The 20,029-nt window shown below is 50.6% G+C and overlaps 1 protein-coding gene across 3 annotated transcripts in view; it reads right to left on the bottom strand.

Annotated features, from left to right (window-relative positions):
- Positions 1-20,029, bottom strand: part of PHF2 (PHD finger protein 2) — a 104,520-nt gene that overhangs the window by 42,626 nt on the left and 41,865 nt on the right. For all 3 annotated transcript variants that reach the window (XM_030919449.1, XM_030919448.1, XM_030919451.1), the window contains exon 2: positions 5,515-5,600. In XM_030919449.1, coding sequence (XP_030775309.1) covers positions 5,515-5,600 — 86 coding nt within the window. The remainder of the gene's footprint in view (positions 1-5,514; positions 5,601-20,029) is intronic.

The following is a 20,029-nucleotide window of genomic DNA, read 5'->3' as shown; positions in this document are numbered from 1 at the left end:
GTCCCTGAAGGGAGGGAAGCAATTTCTTCTCCACCCTGCTATGCCCCCAGCTCCCAGCCTTGTACTCAACCAGGCAGAGAAGAGCAGCTGGGGTAAGGGAGGCCCATCGGGGCATGGAGATGCCCTCCTTGGGGGCTGCTTGGCTGAGTCTGACACAGGCTGACCCTTGAGCAGGAAAGGGACTGAATTCAAGAGCAGAGCCAGGCAGGGCCCGTACGGTGCTCTTCCTTCACAGACGAAGGTGAGGTGGGGGGCGCAGGGGATGGGGACCTTAGAAGACCATGTGTCATTCTCCTGAGTCTCGGTGGCTGTGGGGACAAATGGAACTAACGACCACCTAGTGACAATGCCTGTCTCTGAGCAGGATCTGCTACCAACTCAAAGGAGCAGGGCTGGGTGGGGCTGGGACCTCTTATTTGCAAAGAACCTTCACATTGTGTTCAATCTCTCTGCCCACAATTCAAGTGGACATTATGGAAACTTGGCAAAATCCGACAGAGTCAAGGCCAGAAGCCAGGACTTCTGAAGGAAGCACTGGGCACAGATGAGCAACAAAAAGGGTTCAAATCTGTTTTGGCCAATCCTCTTCTAGCTGTGTAACCTTGGGCAAATCACTTGACATCTCTGTGCCTCATCTTTACTAGAGAAAGGCTCCCACAGGCCTTGTGGGGTGGCCGTGGGATATAGGTTGGCACATGCACAGTGTCTGCTCCAGACTCCGCTGGGCCTTTTCTCAGGGCAAAGCCACCTGGTGTGGTAGCTGCTTGTTTACGGGCATAACACACTCGCAGGCTGGCTTGGTGCTCCTAACAGACCCTGGGCTCATCCCTGGGTGCCCCCTGTGACCAGTACTGGGCCCAGCACACAGTGGGCACAGGGGGAGTGTCTGCAAGCAGATGAAGTCTCCCGTCCTTGTCACACTGGTTGCTCAGCTTCAGAGAAACTTGGAAGGAGAGGTGGATGCATCTGCCTTCATAACTATCAACAGAGAAGGCTCAGTTTAGCCCATGCTCCTGCCCTCTTGGTGCCAGCCTGAGCCAGACAATGCCAGGGCCACAGATAACTCTAACCTGCCCTCCTGTTGCAGTTTGCAAGCACTCACTGAGCAGCTTGGCTCCCTGCAAGGCTGGGGGTGCTGGAGCAGGTGTCATTCAAGTGTCAGATGCTTGGGAGCCCCTGCTTCTTAAGAGCTGAGATGGGAAGGGGGCCAAGGCTGGCCCTAGAAGTGTGTGTGCTGAGATGTTCAGCCCAGAGCGTAAAGGAGTTGGAAAAAAGACACCCCCAATGACAGCCCAGACCCTCCTGACCCCCCCAACAGTCCTAAGCCTCGGTGACTATTGATGAATACCATCACCTTCCTGCTGGGCCTGCTGCTACCTGGGGAGGTGTGGATATCAAGGGAGCAAAGGGCTTCAGAGTTCACAAAGTGCCTTCCCTGCCTTGGAAGACCTCGTGGAAATGGAGGCAGTTATATCTACTCCATGGGACAGCCAAGTGGGACCCAGGGAGGAAACTTCCAGAGCTGAGCTTTCTGCACCAAGCAGAGCTCCCTGCCTGCCCTTAGGTCACCGCCTGTGAGGAGCACCGAGTGTGGGCAGGGCTCCACGGAGGGGCTGCAATGAAGGTCCAGGATGGCAGAGGCCCAGGCAGGAGTGCGAGGCAGCCCTGTGGTTACGCGGCAGCCATGGCACTGCAGCTGGGAGAGGCCTCAGGGCTGGCTGAGGAGATCAAGGAAGAGGAGGCAGCCCACAGAGACAGGGTGCCACGGAGGGGAGCCCACAGGGGCCCAGCATGGCCGGCAGGGGGAGGGCATCCTCCCCATCACCTGTCTGCATGGTCATTATTTCATCGATCACACTCCTGCCCGAGGACGCTCACTGAGGCCAAGGGCCCCCAGCTATACTTGCGTACCTCCTCTCTTGTGGGGTGGGGTCCACACCTCATGGGTGAAGCAACTGAGGCCAGAGACGTGGGGCCATGCCAAGGTCACCAGCAAAGGTACACAGAGGGGCAAGGAGGCTGACTGTCCCTCCTGCTGCTGGCATGGGGCACCCTGTCCCAGAGCCACATGCAGAGCATGATGACAGGGCCCCTGTGACAACACACCGAGACAGCCGCTGAGCAGAGTCACCCCAACCCCACAGGGCAGGACGGGATGAGGAAAGTCAGTTCAATAAGAAAAGTGACTGTGTGTAAGTCAGGAGCTGCAATTCAGGGCTGCTTCTAACCACTCCTCATCAGATAGGGATGCCTTCCTGAGTTCCTGGTCAGGTACCCTGGGACACCCTGTACCAAATCTGTCAGTCAGGTAAACCTGTGGGCCTATGGTCCCTGTCCACAGGCCATGGCCAAAATCAGCTCAAGGGACATACTGGAACAGGGAGGCATCCTGCAGTCCCCACCACTGTGGCTTTCAAAAAGAGGGGGCAAACTGTGAGGACCAGGCCTCAGGCACAGCTCGCTCTGGAACCCTGAGCAGCCCCCATCCCCACCCGCAAGCCAGGGTGGCAGGAGCAGGACAGGTGAAGGCAGGCTCAAGGCCTCCAGAGGTTCCCAGCGCTGGCTTAGAGCTTCTCCAGGGACACAGAGGGGCCCTCTTGTCCCTAAAGTGCCTTGGTGTGCAAGGCGTGCCTGGAGTCAATGCAAAGACCAACTGAGGCATCACAGACAGGCTCTGGGCACAGTGCACACTCACTTCAAATCTGAGCATACACACTGGTGGAAGGCGCTAGAACCGTGTACCTTTGTCCTGATGGAGCACACGTCCCTCAGTAACGACTGAAAATCTGCTTCACAGAATTTATACAGCACATTCAGCACACAGACACGTGCATGCAGACACACGTGCATGCACACACATATACATCTACACATGCACACAGCTGTGGACTGAATATCCGTCCCATCAAAATTTATTTGTTGAAATCCTGACCCCTAAGGTGACGATTTTAGGAGGTGGGGCCTTTGGGAGGTGATGAGGTCATGAGGATGAAGTCCTCCTGAATGGGATTAGTGCCCTTATAAAAGAGACCCCAGAGAGCTGCCTCCTTCCTTCCACCACGTGAGGACAAGGCCAGAGGTCACTGTCTATGAACCAGAAGCAGGCCCTCACCACACACGGAATCAGCCAGCACCTTGATCTTGGACTTCCAGCCTCCAGAACTGTAAGAAACCAGTTTTCTATTACTTAAGCCCAGTTAAGTAACTGGGGCCCAGTTGCAAGCTGAAGCACCAGACCCCCAGAGCCCTGCAGGATGAGTCCTGTGGAATCAGTAGGGGCAGAGGGAGGATGCAGGCAATAGGTGGAAGGGGCTCCAGCACCCCTGTTCTGTGAGCTGAGGCCGGGTCGAGGGAGCCTTGGAGGCCTGGCCTGGCAGCTGGTGATGCTGGGGCAGGTGGGGCTCTCACTACTCTGAGGACCTGGCTGCTCTTTGTTGGCCTCTCCCAAAGCCTGAACACTTTGTGCCTGTCCATTGCTGGACAACGGTGGGGGCTGCATGTGTTTCAGTTCTCGACCCGATCCCCAGCACAGCCTCAACAAATATGCAAGAGGGTGATGAGGAGAAGCTAGCAGCTCTTCTGAACTTACAGGCTGATGGTTTGCCTGTGGGGAGGTTCCGGGATTCCTAAATTGCCTTCTTACTCCTGGTCCCCAAGAGTTGGCTGCATTTATGCTCAGAATGCATCTGCCTATGGCAAGCTCATTAACCTATCATCTGGTTATTGCTCAAAAACAGTAGGAAGGATTAGCCCGGCGGGGTATCTTCGTGCTTCTGGCACCTCAATGAGCCCACCCGGAAAGCTCAGGGTCAAGCTGTCTTTACAACAGGAATGACACAAACAGGGCTGAGCTTCCAGTGGGAATCTGGGGCTGCCCCATGGGGCCTAGGGGGCAGGTGTCAGGGCAGAGCAGGGTTGGAGCCAGGACACCCCAGGACATGCTTTCCTGGGAGGCAGGACCCTCTCAGGTCCCCTAAGTGAGGGGCTCAGGAGGCTGCTGGGGTGGCGTTGCTCTTGTGTGGTTTGTACATGTGTGCATCACTTGAGAAGAGGCTTTCAGACTGGTAGAAAAGAAAGTGTCGGAAACCCCTGGGCCAGGAGCCCCTTCTCCTGATAGTCAGCATACGTTTCAAGGGGTCCTTGCTTGGGGGCTCTTGCATGAGTTGGGGTTGGGGTAGAGCAATGATGTGGTGCTGGGGTTGGGCAGGTTTTACACATTGGTGAGCACACAGCTTCAATTTCTCTAATGTCCCCAGGCATCCCCAAAAACAGCCCACCTGCCATGGGAGTCCTGTGTGCCTGCCTCACCCAGACCCTGCCCCTGTGCCTGCGGGGAGTTTGGACAGAGGCCTGGTGTCCCAACCTGCCCTCTATTGCACTAAAACATCAGTGCAGGCTCCCCTTCCCGTCTCCTATGGCCAGCCGCCCAGGGAGAGACATTCTAGACTAGCAGACAGTGCTGAGGTTGCAGGCGGTGGGACCCCCAGCCCCTGCCTGGCTGTACACATGTGCGTGTGCATGTATGTGTATGCTTACATATTTGTGCATGTATATGTGTGTGTGCACGTGCCTGTGTGTACGTCATACTCTGTTCAGGCTGCCATAACAAAATACCACAGACTTGTCCTGGGCCCAGGTCAGCAGGGATGTGATCAGCTGACCCAGCCAGGGCCCATGTCCAGCCAGCAGATTCTGTGAGCACCCAAGACCCTCCAATGACGTGGAAACAAGACGCCACATTAAACAAACACACCCACATCCATACCATCTGTCCTGTCTACAGGCCACACCCCTCCCAAGTCCTTGCAGACCACCACACAGCTCCCCGTCTGCAACCAGGGCTGAGGCTTGGAGCTCAAGGCTCATGGAACCTCCAGCTCACCTGGATGAACCTGAACAGTGTGAGCCAAGCCTGCATCCCAGGACCCAGCACACCTGAAAGGGCCAAGAAGAAAACGGAGCCTCAGCCCTTATGACACACAAACAGCAGGTTGTGTGGGAAAAGCAAAGGCCCTCCAAGATTCTCTGCAGAGGAGGAGGTGGGTGGCATGAGGCAGGGCTGAAAAAGGAGGGGAGGACAGAGCCCACCAACAATGCACGTGCCCAGAAAACACAGACAGGCTGTGCCCCCCGTGTGGCAGTGGCTGGCTGGGCAGAGCTAGGCTGGGGACCCTGGAAAACCCCCGCATCACCATTTATCCAGGTCCCCAAGTTCGTGTCCCCCTAACTCAGGCTGGTCTGGCCTCTCCCTAGGCCTCAGAAGGCCCTTTGGGTCTGTACACAGCTGCCTCTGCCAGCGGGAGCTGATCAGGAGGGGCTACGGTGGGCCTAGTGAGGCTACAGGGGACAGTAAGCTAGACTGGCAGAGTCCCCAGCCCTAGACACTACTCAGGGCGTTTTGCCCCCAGCAACCCAGGGCCCAGGGCCAGCAGAGACCTCGCCCTCCACACAGCCCAGGCAGGGTGGATGCTGCTCTCGCCAGCAAGAGGTGGCCGCTCGGGCTGCGGTACTTACAGGTGGACTTCCCGTGGGTTTTCTCACAGTTTGGGCAGTGGTATATGTCGATGTCGGGCGCCTCCTCCTCTTCCACCCCAACACAGCTGCAATGAGATGAAACAGACCATTACCTAGGCACTCAGCACCCTCTCAAGCACTTTCCATCTGCCAAGCTCTAGGGAGAATCCCTGCTCATCGTCTGGGAACCTGGACCAGATGGAGCACAGCTGTGCAGGGACAGTGTTCTATCGAGAAAGCAGGGTGGAGGGAAAGAGCTGCAGAGATGTCCTCCTGCAAAGGCCTCTGCAGCCTGGACCTAGATACAGCGTCTAGATATGCCCCACCATGAGGACCCAATGAATGGGCCATCCAGCAAGCCTGCCTGGGTGAGGGCCACCAATGCCCAGTCACCCGGGGGGCAGGGAAGGAAGAGGGGTTCTCAGAGCCAGGCTGTCCCCATCACTTCACCAGGGGTAACCCGAGGGGGCAGAAAACACCAAAGGCAGCTCGGAGCCCCTCCTGCAGGCCACACCATAGCCACCCATCCAGCTCATCCTCATGGGGGCCAAGAAGAGGCCCAGACACAGGCCTAGCAGCCTGGCCTTGGGACACGCCCAGGACTCCAGACACAGGACTATTCTTTCCTCATTCCCTCCCTGGAGCTCCTCCAGACCCCTTGCAAACCTGCTTGGAGACTTAGAACAAGAGAGAGCTCCTCCCACGCAGATGGCAGGGCTACAGGCTTTAAGCCATTTGAGGAATGAAGACAGAGTATCAAAGGACACAACCTAAGACATCAATAAACTTCTGCAGAAGCAAACCCAGCAAAATGGAAATGCTTTGTTTTATTCTGATACTTTTTTTAGTTAAAAGTGACATGAGGCCGGGCGCGGTGGCTCAAGCCTGTAATCCCAGCACTTTGGGAGGCCGAGACGGGCGGATCACGAGGTCAGGAGATCGAGACCATCCTGGCTAACACGGTGAAACCCCGTCTCTACTAAAAATACAAAAACTAGCCGGGCGAAGTGGCGGGCGCCTGTAGTCCCAGCTACTCGGGAGGCTGAGGCAAGAGAATGGCGTAAACCCGGGAGGCGGAGCTTGCAGTGAGCTGAGATCCGGCCACTGCACTCCAGCCTGGGCGACAGAGCGAGACTCTGCCTCAAAAAAAAAAAAAAAAAAAAAAAAAAAAAAGTGACATGAGGCCAGGTGTGGTGGCTCATGTCTGTAATCCCAGCACTTTAAGAGAACAAGCTGGGTGGATCACTTGAGGTCAGGAGTTCAAGATCAGCCTGGCCAACATGGTGAAACTCTGTCTCTCATAAAAATACAAAAAAAATTAGCTGGGGCATAGTGACACACACCTGTAATCCCAGCTACTCGGGAGGCTGAGGTGGGGGAATTGTTTGAGCCCGGAAGGTGGAGGTTGCAGTGAGCTGAGATTGCACCACTGCACTCCAGCCTGGGCAACAGAGTGAGACTCTGTCTCCAAAAAAAAAAAAGTGACATGAGAATGGCCATCTGTAGCATGTAAAGAGGCTCCAAGACTAAATAAGAACACAGTGGATAATGGGCAGGGCACAGATCCAGACAACTCCCAGAAGAAGAATGCAGCAAACAAACTGGAAAATACTTCAACATCTTCCTCTAGTGAGCAAATGCATGTAGATAAAACTGACCAGTAATTTTAAAAATGGACATTCGCCCCAGGCAGCCCTAGAATGTCACTATAGAAGGGGGTCTGGGCAGCAAGCTACCTGGAATGGAAGCTACAGATGTGAATGAAGCAAACTGTTTTTAATCAGAGCAAACAAAAAAAACAAACATAAAGACACTGCTGACCTTAAGGAAATAAAAAAGGATTATAACAGAATACTATGAAAAATTATAGGTCAATAAATTACATAACCTGGATGAAATGGAGAAATGCTCAGAAGCACACAAACTGCCAAAACTGACTCAAAAAGAAACAGAACATTTGAACAGACCTATAACAACTAAAGAGATTAAATCAATAATAAAAAAACCTCCCCCAAAAAGAAAATCCCAGAACCACCAATAGTGAATTCTATCAAATATGTAAAGAAGAATAACACCAATCCTTCTCAAACTTTTTCAGAAAATAGAAGAGTGGGGAACATTTCCTAACTCATTCTATGAAGTCAGCATTACCCTGAGTCCAAAACCAGACAGAGACACTATAAGAAAAGAAAACTACAGACCAGTATCTCTACAGAATCCTCAACAGATTCTTGATGTAAAAATCCTCAACAGAATACCAGCAAATAAAGTCTAGGAGCACATTAAGGGGACAATGCACCATGACCAAGTGGGATTTATCACAGGAATGCAAGGATGGTTCAGCACATGAAATAAACCAGTCCTTCAACCCTGAAGCATCACGTCTGACTGCAAGAAGAAAAAGATGCAACCCTGGGGCTCTGTCCCGGAGGCTGGGACAGCAGAAGTTGTGCTTCTCTTTCCTTCACCTAGGAGGAAAGATATCATTAAGTGGGTAAAATACAAGAAGAAGCAGGGCTCACTGGGCTCCTTCTCCTGAGCCGGCACAGCCCTCTGTCTCATTCCTATATTCCCATCTCTCCCAATCCTTCCCCAATTCCCCATCCTCCCCAAGACACATTATACCATATTAACACAATGATGAAAAATCCTATGTGACCATCTCAATTGATACAGAAAAAGCACTTAACAAAATCTTTTCATGATAAAAACACTCCACAAACTAGGAACAGACGGGAACTTCTTTAACATGATGAAAGCCATGGATGAAAAATCCACAGCAAACATTGTATACAATGGTGAAAGGCTGTAAGCTTTTCCCATAAGATGAGGAACAAAATAGGATGCCTATTGTTGCCACTTCTGTTTAACACAGCACTGGAAGCTCTAGCCAGAGCAATTAGGAAACAAAAATTCCTGAAATAAAAGGAGTCTGAATTGGAAAGGAAGATATAAAATTATCTTTATTTGCATATGACATAATCCTGTATATAGAAAACTCTAAGGAATTCATACACAGAAAAACTTTCTATAGCTAATAAATAAATTCAGAAGTAGCTGCAAAAACAACACACAAAAACCAGTTGGATTTCTATACACTAGCAATGAATAATCTGAAAATAAAATCAAGAAAGCAACTACCATTATAATAGCATCAAAATAACAAAATATTAATATATAGGAATAAATTTAACCTAGGAAACGTAAGACTTGTACACAGCTGAAAGAGGTCTTAAAGGATACAGTAAATGGAAATATATCCCATGTTGATGAACTGGAAGACTTGATAGTGTTAAGACAGCAATACTACCTAAAGGAATCTACAGATTCAATGCAATCCCTATCAAAATCCCAACAACTTTGTTTATAGAAATGGAAAAGCTAAGGAAACTTACACTTCCTGATTTAAAACTTACTACAAGGCTATGATAAAACACTGTGGCACTGGCGTAAGGATAGACATATAGATCAATGCAATAGAACTAAGACCTCAGAAATAAACCCATACATCAACAGCCAACTGATTTTTAACAAGGGTTCCTAGACCACGCAATGGAGAAAGAATAATCTCTTCAAAAAATGGTGCTAAGGCAAGTGGACATCCACATGCTCATGCCTGTAATACCAGCACTTTGGGAGGCCAAGGTGGGCAGATCACTTGAAGTTAGGAGTTTGAGACCAGCCTGACCAACATGGGGAAACCCTGTATCTATCAAAAATACAAAAATTAGCTGGGCACAGTGGCACACACCTGTGGTCCTAGCTACTCAGGAGGCTGAGGCACGAGAATCACTTGAACCCATTCCTTTAATGAAGTTGGATGCCTACCTCACACCACATACAAAAATTAACTAGAAATGGATTGACAGCCTAAATATGAGCTAAAATTATAAAACTCTTAGAACATAGGAGTAAATCTTCATGACCCTGAATTTAACAACAGATTCATAGATATGACACCAAAAGCATGAACAACAAAAGAAAAAATTGCTAATTTGGATTCCATCAAAATTAAAAACTTTTTTGCATTAAAGGACACTATTAACAGAGTAAGAAGGCAAGTGACAGAACAGGAGAAAATATTTGCAAACCATAAATAAGACAAGGGTACGGTATCCACAAGATATAAAGAACTATTACAGTTCAACAATAAAAAGACAATCTGATTAATAAACAGGTAAAGGACTTGAACAGACATTTCTTCAAAGAAATACGCAAATGGACAACAAGCACATGAAAAGAAGCTCAACATTCTCAGTCATTAAGGAAATTAAAATCAAAACTACAGTAAGATAACACTTCACACCCACTAGGATGGCTACATTTTATTATTATTATTATTATTATTAGTTATTATTATTATTATTTGAGATAGAGTCTTGCTCCGTCGCCCAGGTTGGAATGCAGTGGCGAAATCTCAGCTCACTGCAACCTCTGCCTCCCAGGTTCAAGCAGTTCTCCTGTCTCAGCCTCCTGAGTAGCTGGGACTACAGGTGCCTGCCACCACGCCCAGCTAATTTTTGTATTTTGAGTAGAGATGGGGTTTCACCTTGTTGGTCAGGGAGGTCTCAAACTCCTTACCTCAGGTGATCCACCCACCTCAGCCTACCAAAGTACTGGGATTACAGGCGTGAGTCATTGTGCCTGGCCAATTTTTTTTTTTTTAAAGTAAGTGTTAGAGAGGATGTGGAGAAATCATAACCCTCTTACATCAATGGTGAAAATGTAAAATGGTGCAAGCACTGTGGAGAAAAATTTTATGTTTCCTCAGAAAATTAAACATAGAATTACAATGTGACACAGCAATTCCACTGACAGATAAATACCCAAAAGAATTAAGAATAGGTACTCAGGCCGGGTACTGTGGCTCATGCCTGTAATACCAGCACTTTGGGAGGCCAAGGTGGGCAGATCACTTGAAGTTAGGAGTTTGAGACCAGCCTGACCAACATGGCGAAACCCTGTCTCTATCAAAAATACAAAAATTAGCTGGGCACAGTGGCACACACCTGTGGTCCTAGCTACTCAGGAGGCTGAGGCACGAGAATCACTTGAACCCAGGAAGCAGAGGTGGCAGTGAGCCGAGATTGTGCCACTGCACTCAAGCCTGGCCAATAAAGCGTGACTCTGTCTCCAAAAAAAAAAAAAAAAAAACAAAAAAAGAAATGAATAGGTACTCAAACAAATCCTTGTACACAAATATTCCTAACAGTATTACTCACAAAAACCAAAAAGTGGAAATTGCCCAAATGTCCACTGACAGATGAATGGATAAACAAAATTTAGTCTGTATGTACAATGGAATATTATTCAGCCTTAAAAAGGAATGAGGTCCTGATACACCCTACAATGTGGATGAATCTTGAAGGCATTACACTAAATGAAAGAAGCATGACACATAAGGACTAATGCTGTATGATTCCACTTATGTGAAATGATAATATGTTTATAATAGGTATATCCACGGAGACAGAAAGCTGACTGGTAGTGCTTTCAGAGGGTGGGAGGAGAGAGGAATGAGGAGTTACTGTTTAGTGGGTACGGAGTTTCCTTTGGCAATTAAAATATTTTGAAGCTAGATAGAGGCAATGGTTGCAAAGCATTGTGAATTTACTAAGTACCACTGAATTGTTCACTTTAAAATGATTAATATTATGCTATGTGAATTTTAACTCAATAAAAGAGGAAAAAAGAACCTGGCCCTGTAAGAGTAACAGCATCACCATCTCCATCATCACCATCACCATCACCAACATTGCGACACCATCATTATCATCATTACCTCAACCACTATCACCACCACCATCATCATCATCTTCACCATCACCAACATTGCTACATCATCATCATCATCATTACCTCAACCACCATCATTATCATCACCATCACCATCACCAACATCACCACACCATCATCATCACCTCTACCACCATCACCACCACCACCATCATCATCATCCTCACCACCAACACCATCACCAACATTGCCACACCATCATTATCATCACCTCAATCACTATCATCACCACTACCATCGTCATCACCAACATCGCCACACCATCATTATCATCACTTCTACCACCACATCACCCTCACCACCAACACCATCACCAACATTGCCACACCAGCATTATCATCATCACCTCAACCACTATCATCACCACCATCATCATCTTCACCATCACCATCACCAACATTGCCAAACCATCATTATCACCATCACCTCAACCACCACCACCACCATCATCACCATCACCAACATCACCACACCATCATCATCACCTCTACCACCATCCACCACCATCATCACCCTCACCACCAACACCATCACCAACATTGCCACACCATCATTATCATCACCTCAACCATCATCATCACCGCTACCATCACTATCACCAACATTGCCACACCATCATTATCATCATCTCAACCACCTTCATCATCACCACCACCATCGTCATCACCATCACCACCACCACCACACCATCATTATCATCTCAACCACTATAATCACCACCACCACCATCATCATCATCATCATCACCAACATTGCCACACCATCATTATCATCATCACCTCCACCCTCATCACCATCATTTTCATCACCATCACCAACATTGCTACACCATCATTATCATCACCTCAATCACCATCATCATCCTCACCAACATTATCATCACCATGACCTTCACCACCACCATCACCACCATCACCAACTCCATCATCACTAACTCTGGCTGAGCGTTCACTCTGAGACAGGCAGCATGTCAAGAACTCTAATAGCATTATTTTCCAACAACCCTGCAATAATGGGAATTCTTATTATTAGCCTTATTTACCACAATAGGGAAACTGAGGTAGGTATGAGAGGTTAAGTGCCTGCCCACAGACAGAATAGTCTCCTTATTCATTCACTAAGGATAGTACTGCCCTTGGCCTTGGGGCATTTATACATGCAAATGAAGCCAGGTAAAGAGATGGGTGGGCCTCCCCAGAGTGAATACTCTGTTAGAGTGAGCTGTTACTGCTAGTGCCCGGTGTATCAGACTAACCCTGCAAGGCCACCAGGGTCTTGGGCCCTAGACGGGTGTTCTCTTCCACAGCCACCACAGTCCTGAGTTCTGGAAACAGAGCATGAAGTCCAGAAAAAGATCTTAGCAAACTGTTTTTGAAAATAAAAAGTTCACTCTTTCTTAGAACACAAGCTAAAGTCAATTCACGCACTCCAAAGAGTCAAGTGTAAAAGAAAAGCCATCTAAAGCACAACGTGAGGGAATATTTGTCTGCTCTTAGGGTGCAAAGTGACTTTCTTTATAAAGAAACAAACAAAAATTGGAAAGGAAACTCAGAAAGAACACTGATGGATGAAAATTATGCTCCAAAACACCAAAACAAACTTTAAAATGCACGCTATGAAAAATACATCAAATATGGCAAAGTGTTAATATTCTTCCTTCATGAAGTTTATACTAAGGGTGTCTGCCCAATAGAAGCAAAGACCCAAAGCCAGGAACGGGACCAGGGCACAGCACTACGGCATGTGAGGAAGAGCTCGGCACAGAGGAGGGCAGGACAGGGCTAGAAAACGTCACATGCACTGACCACAGTGCCATGTATACCTCAGGTTCTCATCAGTGACACTGAGTTTCAGCCACATGCAAGGACTTTTGTGGGACCAGATGAGCTGGGAGCTGAGAACAGTCCCTTCAGCACCATCATTATTCATTTCAAGGACACATGTTATAATACATTGACCTGGAGGGGAGCTGGTTGAGTTCTTAGAGCCCAGAAATTAGACCCAGAATCCACACTGCACATCAGACCCCACATCCATGTGAGACCCCAAATCCACACCCACAGCCACATCCCTGCTCCATGTCCATGCACACATCCATAGTCACACCCATGCCCCATGTCCACACCCTCACCTAGCCCCTGACTGCTCCTGGCTGTGCCCTCACTGCAGCATCTGGAGCAGACGAAGGCACAGGATGGCCTACACCACCCTGACCTGGTTCTGCCACCATCCCAGCAGGGTCCTTGCACACTTATGGCCCATCACACACACCTGCCTGCCAGGCCTTTATGGGTTTGTGCTGACCCTCAGGCAGAAGGTCAGAGGTCAGAACACCAAACTCAGAGTAGGACAGACAGACTCGGGGCTCAGTTAGCAGGGCCAGCACTCCCTGAAACATGGCTGTTCTGGGGACAAGACTTGGGGTGAGAGGCTGGAAATACCAGGATCCTCACAGGGCCTTTGGATAGGAGGCCCCGAGGGACTCGCTCTCCAGGTTAGAGATCAGAAGTCCAAATGGGTCTCACTGGGCTAAAATCAAGGCGTGGGCAAGGGCAGCTCCCTCTGGAAGCTCTAGAGAGAATCTGTTTCCACCTCCTCCAGTTCCTAAAGGCCCCTGCACTCCCTGGCTCCTGGCCTCTTCCACGTTCAAAGCCAGTGATGGCCAGCTGAGCTCTCACAGACGTTGCCCTGACTCAACCCTCCTCCCGCCCTCCTCCCCTCCTAAGGACTACCTTGATGACGCTGCAGCCGCCGGGTCATCCAGGACAGTCTCCCCACCCACAGCTGGGTGAACAGCCCCAACTCCATCCACAGCTTCCCTTCCTCTCCTCTTGCCATGCAACTTAAAGTTGCAGGATTAGGACATGGGTGACAGCAGGGGCGGTTATTCTGCCAACCGAGCTAAGAAACACACCTCAGAGTGACCTCAGGCTTGGCATATGGACAGACTGGCTGGGCCCTGACTGGACCCCAAGCCCAAATCAAAGCCTGTGTGAGGCCCAGCAGTGCCTGTGAGTGTAAGGAAGTCCCAGTCTCCTCCAACTCCATCCCTCTGGCATCCCAGGCCTCACCCTCCCTGTGATGTAGCAGGGACAAGGTGACAACAGCCATGGTGAGTCAGCGACTCAGCACAGGAAGGACAAGCCATAGCCAGGAGCTGCACCCACAGCCTGGACCACCTTGGTGCACGGAAAGGCCCCCAAATGCCCCAGATGGTTGGGCACATCCCTAGTGAACAACAACCTTTTAATAGTCCAGGGGCTGGCGCACCGCAGAAGTAGCTGAAGGGCTCTCCAGACCTCGGCTCCAAGGGTGCAGAGGGAACTGCCCTGTCCAAAGGCCACATGGGAGTTAGGGCTGCAGTCAGTAAACAAGGATGGAGATCAATATGTCCTTAAAATATACCTCTCCACCAAGAATCAGGTTCCCCGGCTCTGGACGTTGGCACAGGATCCTGGATCCTGGGGACAGACAGCACAAGCCCACTTTACAGGTGGGGAGGCCGAAGCTCGGGGGTCACAAGAACGTGCACAGCCAGCACCAGGACTCAGAGGCACAAAGGTCAGGTGGGGATCCGGTCCTCACACCTGGCCCCGCCCTCCATGCAGTGCCTACCTGTGTGGCTCCAGGCTCTGGGCCAGTGTCCACTGTTGGACACTCTGCCCTGGCACAGCCAATTCACTTACACAAGGAGAGGTCCCTTGTGGGCTTCCTTCTTCCAGCACCACCCACCCCTGGGCCACCCACCCACCCATGAACTGGGTGGCACAGGTGACAGGCCTCACCTTAGCCAGGACGGTTGCCTTGGTCAGTCATTTACTGCTTTGTGCAGGAGATCCCAAGAGACTGAGAGAAAAGAGAGGTGGTCACGGTGGGAGGGTCCTTCTGCTGCCCAAAAGAAGCTCAGAGAACCAAAGGCCTCAGCACCCCCTCACCACCTAGGTGCCTGGGCCAGACGCAGGGGCTGTATCCAAGGCCTGCCCACCAGGGTGGGGCGACCACTGGGCTGCCCCTCCTCCCCCACCAAGGCTGTAGGAAGTGGACCTTCCACAGGGATCCAGACGAGATCCCCTGCTGACACCGACCCTACATCTGCATTGCTGCTCCAACCTACCGCCTGTGCCACCAACCCTGACAGTGGTCACTTGGCAGGTGAAACTAAGTCTCAGGGCTTTCAGCCTGGCTCTGCCACTATATGCCGAGGAGACAGCACCTAATGAGGATCCAGGGCCCTGACTGTGCAAGTTCCAGTATAGTGGGCTCCATCGGGGGCCATCCTGTCCTCACAGGAGAGGCTGTTTGCTGACACTGGACATTAATTTTATTGTACCAGAATTAGAGATCTCTAAATGCCCCCTAAGAAATTACTCAAAAAGTTGGCAAAACGAAAAATAAGAGAATAATAACTACAGAAAAATGGAAAATACTTTCCTCGCACTAAAGAAAGGAGCATAAGACACTGAGAATCTAAAGGAGACTAGGTAACACCAAACAGTTACGGCATCCCAAGGCCATGTTAGCAGAAGACTTCATTATTTCAGAGACAAAAACAAGCACATGCTTCTTTCTCATTAACCCAAAACCAACCTCATCCCCTCACTAATGCAGAGGGGCAATTCCCAGATGTCCACATACTTGCGGCCTGTGTCCACTCTGCCCTCTGCAGGAAGCCCATCGTGGGCCACCTGAGAGGCAACCAGCCAGATTTTGTTGACTTCAAAGGTTGCCGCCCATGGGGACAGGGCTGGCTCACAGGAGCTGATTTCGCAAAGGACCCCCCAGCCAGGCCCACTCATCCACCTGCATTCTGCAAACAGGCCCTCGTGCCTCACCTGCTGCCCCCGCCCCAGCATGGAGATGCATCCCAGGACTCAGACAGAGGCTCCATGAGGACCCAGATGTGGGGGAGCGGTGAGGATGGTCCTCACAGAACCAAGGCCCCTGACTCAGACCTTTCAGAAGACAGAAGGTGGGCCTCTCCCTCCTGGGAACAGGCGCTGGAGCCCTCTGCAGGCCGCTGGCCACCTGGCCTCGCACACTCCCAGGCTGGGCCCTGCGGGTCTGTTCCGGGAGCCCACCCACATCTGCAGAAAGAGTAGGCCACAGGCTGCTTGTGGTCAGGTGAGCCAGGACTGCAGAATCCGAGGGAGAGCAGGGCATTTGGCTGAGCTGAAGCCCAGGGATGCCTTCTAAGGCTGTGCTAGGCAGGGCTTCTGCTTCTCCAATAACTCAGGGCAGACCAGACCAGGAGAAAACCCAGGAGCTGAGAGAGGCAGTGCCTGGCCACACACAGACCTCAGAGGCCACCAGGGGCACAAATGTCACCCCAGGACCTTAGTATTAAACAGAACATCAACAAAAAGACAAAGCTGGCCAGACCTCTTCTCTTTTTAACCCTGGCTAAGAGCAGCACCTCCTGAGATGCCCCAGGGGCTGCACTCCTTCGTGCTACAACAGAAGTTTGTTGGCCGAAGTGCAAACTTCAGGGGCCGCAACAGGCCCACCAGGGCTGGACAGCAGGCATAAAGCACAGGGCACGGGGCGCCACTAGCAGGTATGGAGCATGGGCCACTGGGGGCCACCAGCAGGCGTGGAGCATGGGCCACTGGGGGCTACCAGCAGGTGTGGAGCACGGGGCACCAGGGGCTACCAGCAGGTGTGGAGCACGGGCCACTGGGGGCCACCAGCAAGCGTGGAGCACGGGCCACCAGGGGCTACTAGCAGGAGTGGAGCACGGGCCACTGGGGGGGCCATCTGAGCACCAGCCTGGTGAAGGCCCACATCCACCACTCCCCCAACCGCCTTCTTGGCCTCCACACTCCACCCTGAGGACACCTGAATGCTCAGTCTTGTACAGGCAAGGTCAGCGGAGCAAAGTGCCAGCCCAGGACGCCAGCCCAGGATGCCGGATCAGGTCCTCTGAGCAAGTCCTCCTCAGCCAGTGAGGATGAAGCCGCCCGGTCCCTAAGACAGGGGCTACAACGAGAGCGGTGTTTCCACCCACTCACAGGCCCAAGGGTCTGTGTCACAGCTTGTGGCCTCCCAGGAGCTGGGAGATGGCTGGGCAGGCGTCTTGTAAAGGCACGCTGAGTGGTAAGGGGAGGGCGAGGACCAAGGACAGACCCAGGCCTCAGAGCTACAAAGGAGAAGAGGAGAACACCCGCCTGAGCCAATTAGGCCTGGGGGTGATCCACCTCTGCACAGGCAAGTGAGGACTGCAGATCCCCAGTGTACCACACAGTGGGGAAGGACAGGCAGCTGCCTGCGAGCAGCTGGAAGAGGACTCAGACCCACAGGGAAGTGACCAAGCACCAGAGTGAGGCCTGGGACCCGGCTTAGCACACATACAAACACACATGCCACACATGCATACACACATACACAAACACACCACATACAGGCAGACATACCACATGCACACACCACACACACACAACACACATGCGGACACATGCCACACACACACAACACACACACAGATACAACACACATGCAGGTATACATACACAAACACACTATGCACAGACACACACATGCACACACACCACACATGCACACACATCACACACAGACATACCCCAAACACGCAAACACACCACACACATAGACACAAATACCCATGCAGACACACACCACACACCACACAGACACAAACACACCACACACGCAGACACACACAAATACACAACAAATATGCAGACACATACCACACACATGCAGACATACATATACACCACACATGCAAACACACAACACACGTGCACACACGCACACAAACACCACCACACATACAGATACACATTACACACAGACATGCAGGTACACATACACCACACCTCCAGGCACACACACACACCACACATTCAGGCACACACACATCACACATGCACACACAACACATATGCAAACACACACGTGCAAACACACACAAACGTGCAGACACACAAACACAGAGACACACAAACACCACACACAGGCACACATATACCATACACATCACACATGCAGACACACACCACTCACACACAGAAATACACACAGATATAGACACAAACACATGCAGACACAAACACAGGCATACACACACACATACACACAGGTGTGCAAGCGCAGAGTGCTGTGTGACCAGGATGCTGTTATTATTACAATTTTTAAAAATAAAATAGATCTTTACTTACTGACATGGTAAGACATCAAAAATATATTGTTAAGTGAAGAAAAGCTTGTTTGAGAAGAATGTGTATGGTACAATTCTTTTTGATGGAAAACCCAAAACAAAATAAGTGTGCGTATGTGCGTGTGTTTCTATGTCCACATCTATGCACACACAGGTGTGTGCACGCATGCATGTGCATGTGTGCACTGTGTGTGCCTGTATGCCCGTTTGTGCGTGCACGAGTATGCAGGCAGATGTACATTGCCATGTGTATGCATGCGTGTGTACATGTCTCTGCACCTGTCTATGCATGTGCCCACAAGTGTGTCATGTGTACGTGGTTCAGTCCACCACACTCACCTTGCCCCTGGGGGACCCCAGTGGTGAGAAAGGGATGGAAGGCTGTGTGTTCAGGTGGCACAGGTACAACAGCTGCATGAGCTCACTTGCACAACCAGATGAGGCCACGCTGGCTATTGGGTTCATCTGGGCCAACTGTGACCCCAGCTTCCCCAAACTGAGTCAACTCCAAAGAAGTTTAAATCTCATTTAGTGCCCAAAGCCCAATAACTAGAAAGAAAATAGAAATTTCAAACACAGGCTGGGCGCGGTGGCTCACACCTGTAATCCCAGCACTTTGGGAGGCCAAGGTGGGCGGATCACAAGGTCAGGAGATCGAGACCATCCTCGTGAACACTGTGAAACCCCATCTCTACTAGAAATACAAAAAAATTAGCTGGGCCGGGTGGTGGGCGCCTGTAGTCCCAGCTACTCGGGAGGCTGAGGCAGGAGAATGGCACGAATCGGGGGGGGGGGGGGGGGGCGGAGCTTGCAGTGAGCAGAGATCGTGCCACTGCACTCCAGCCTGGGAGACAGAGAGAGACCCTGTCTCAAAAAAAAAAGAAAGAAAGAAATTTCAAACACGGAGGTGAGTGGGTGTGGCAGTGATGAGACACTGCAATGACTGAGTGTCAACTTGACTGGACTGAAGGATGCAAAGTATTGATCCTGGATATGTCTGTGAGGATGTTGCCAAAGGATATTAACATTTGAGTCAGTGGGCTGGGAAAGGCAGACCCATCCTTAACCTGGGTGGGCACCATCTAATCAGCTGCCAGCGTGTGGCTGGAATACAAAGCAGGGAGAAAAACCTGAAAAGACTAGACTGGCCTAGCCTCCCAGCCTACATCTTTCTGCTGTGCTGGATCCTTCCTGCCCTTGAACACTGGACTCCACGTTCTTCAGTTTTGGGTCTCAGACTGGCTCTCCTTGCTCCTTAGCTTGCAGATGGCCTGTTGTGGGACCTTGTGATAGTGTGAGTTAATACTTACTAAACTCCTATATAAATATATATATCCTATTAGTTCTGTCCCTCTGGAAAACCCTAACTAATACAGACATCAAAGGAAATGGCTAAGAAAAAGAAAACTGAAAGGGGTCGGGGGTGGGGAGTGTAGAATTCAGATGCTTCCAGAGGCCCCACAATTGCCTCTTGGGATCTCTAAAGAAGCCTGCCTGCTCTCTAGGAAAGTAGCTTGCTCCCCACAAAACCTGTGCTCTCTC

Source organism: Rhinopithecus roxellana, chromosome 16 (genome assembly GCF_007565055.1).
Source record: "Rhinopithecus roxellana isolate Shanxi Qingling chromosome 16, ASM756505v1, whole genome shotgun sequence".
In the NCBI taxonomy this organism is placed as follows: domain Eukaryota; kingdom Metazoa; phylum Chordata; class Mammalia; order Primates; family Cercopithecidae; genus Rhinopithecus; species Rhinopithecus roxellana.
This window is presented reverse-complemented; position numbering and strand designations above follow the sequence as displayed.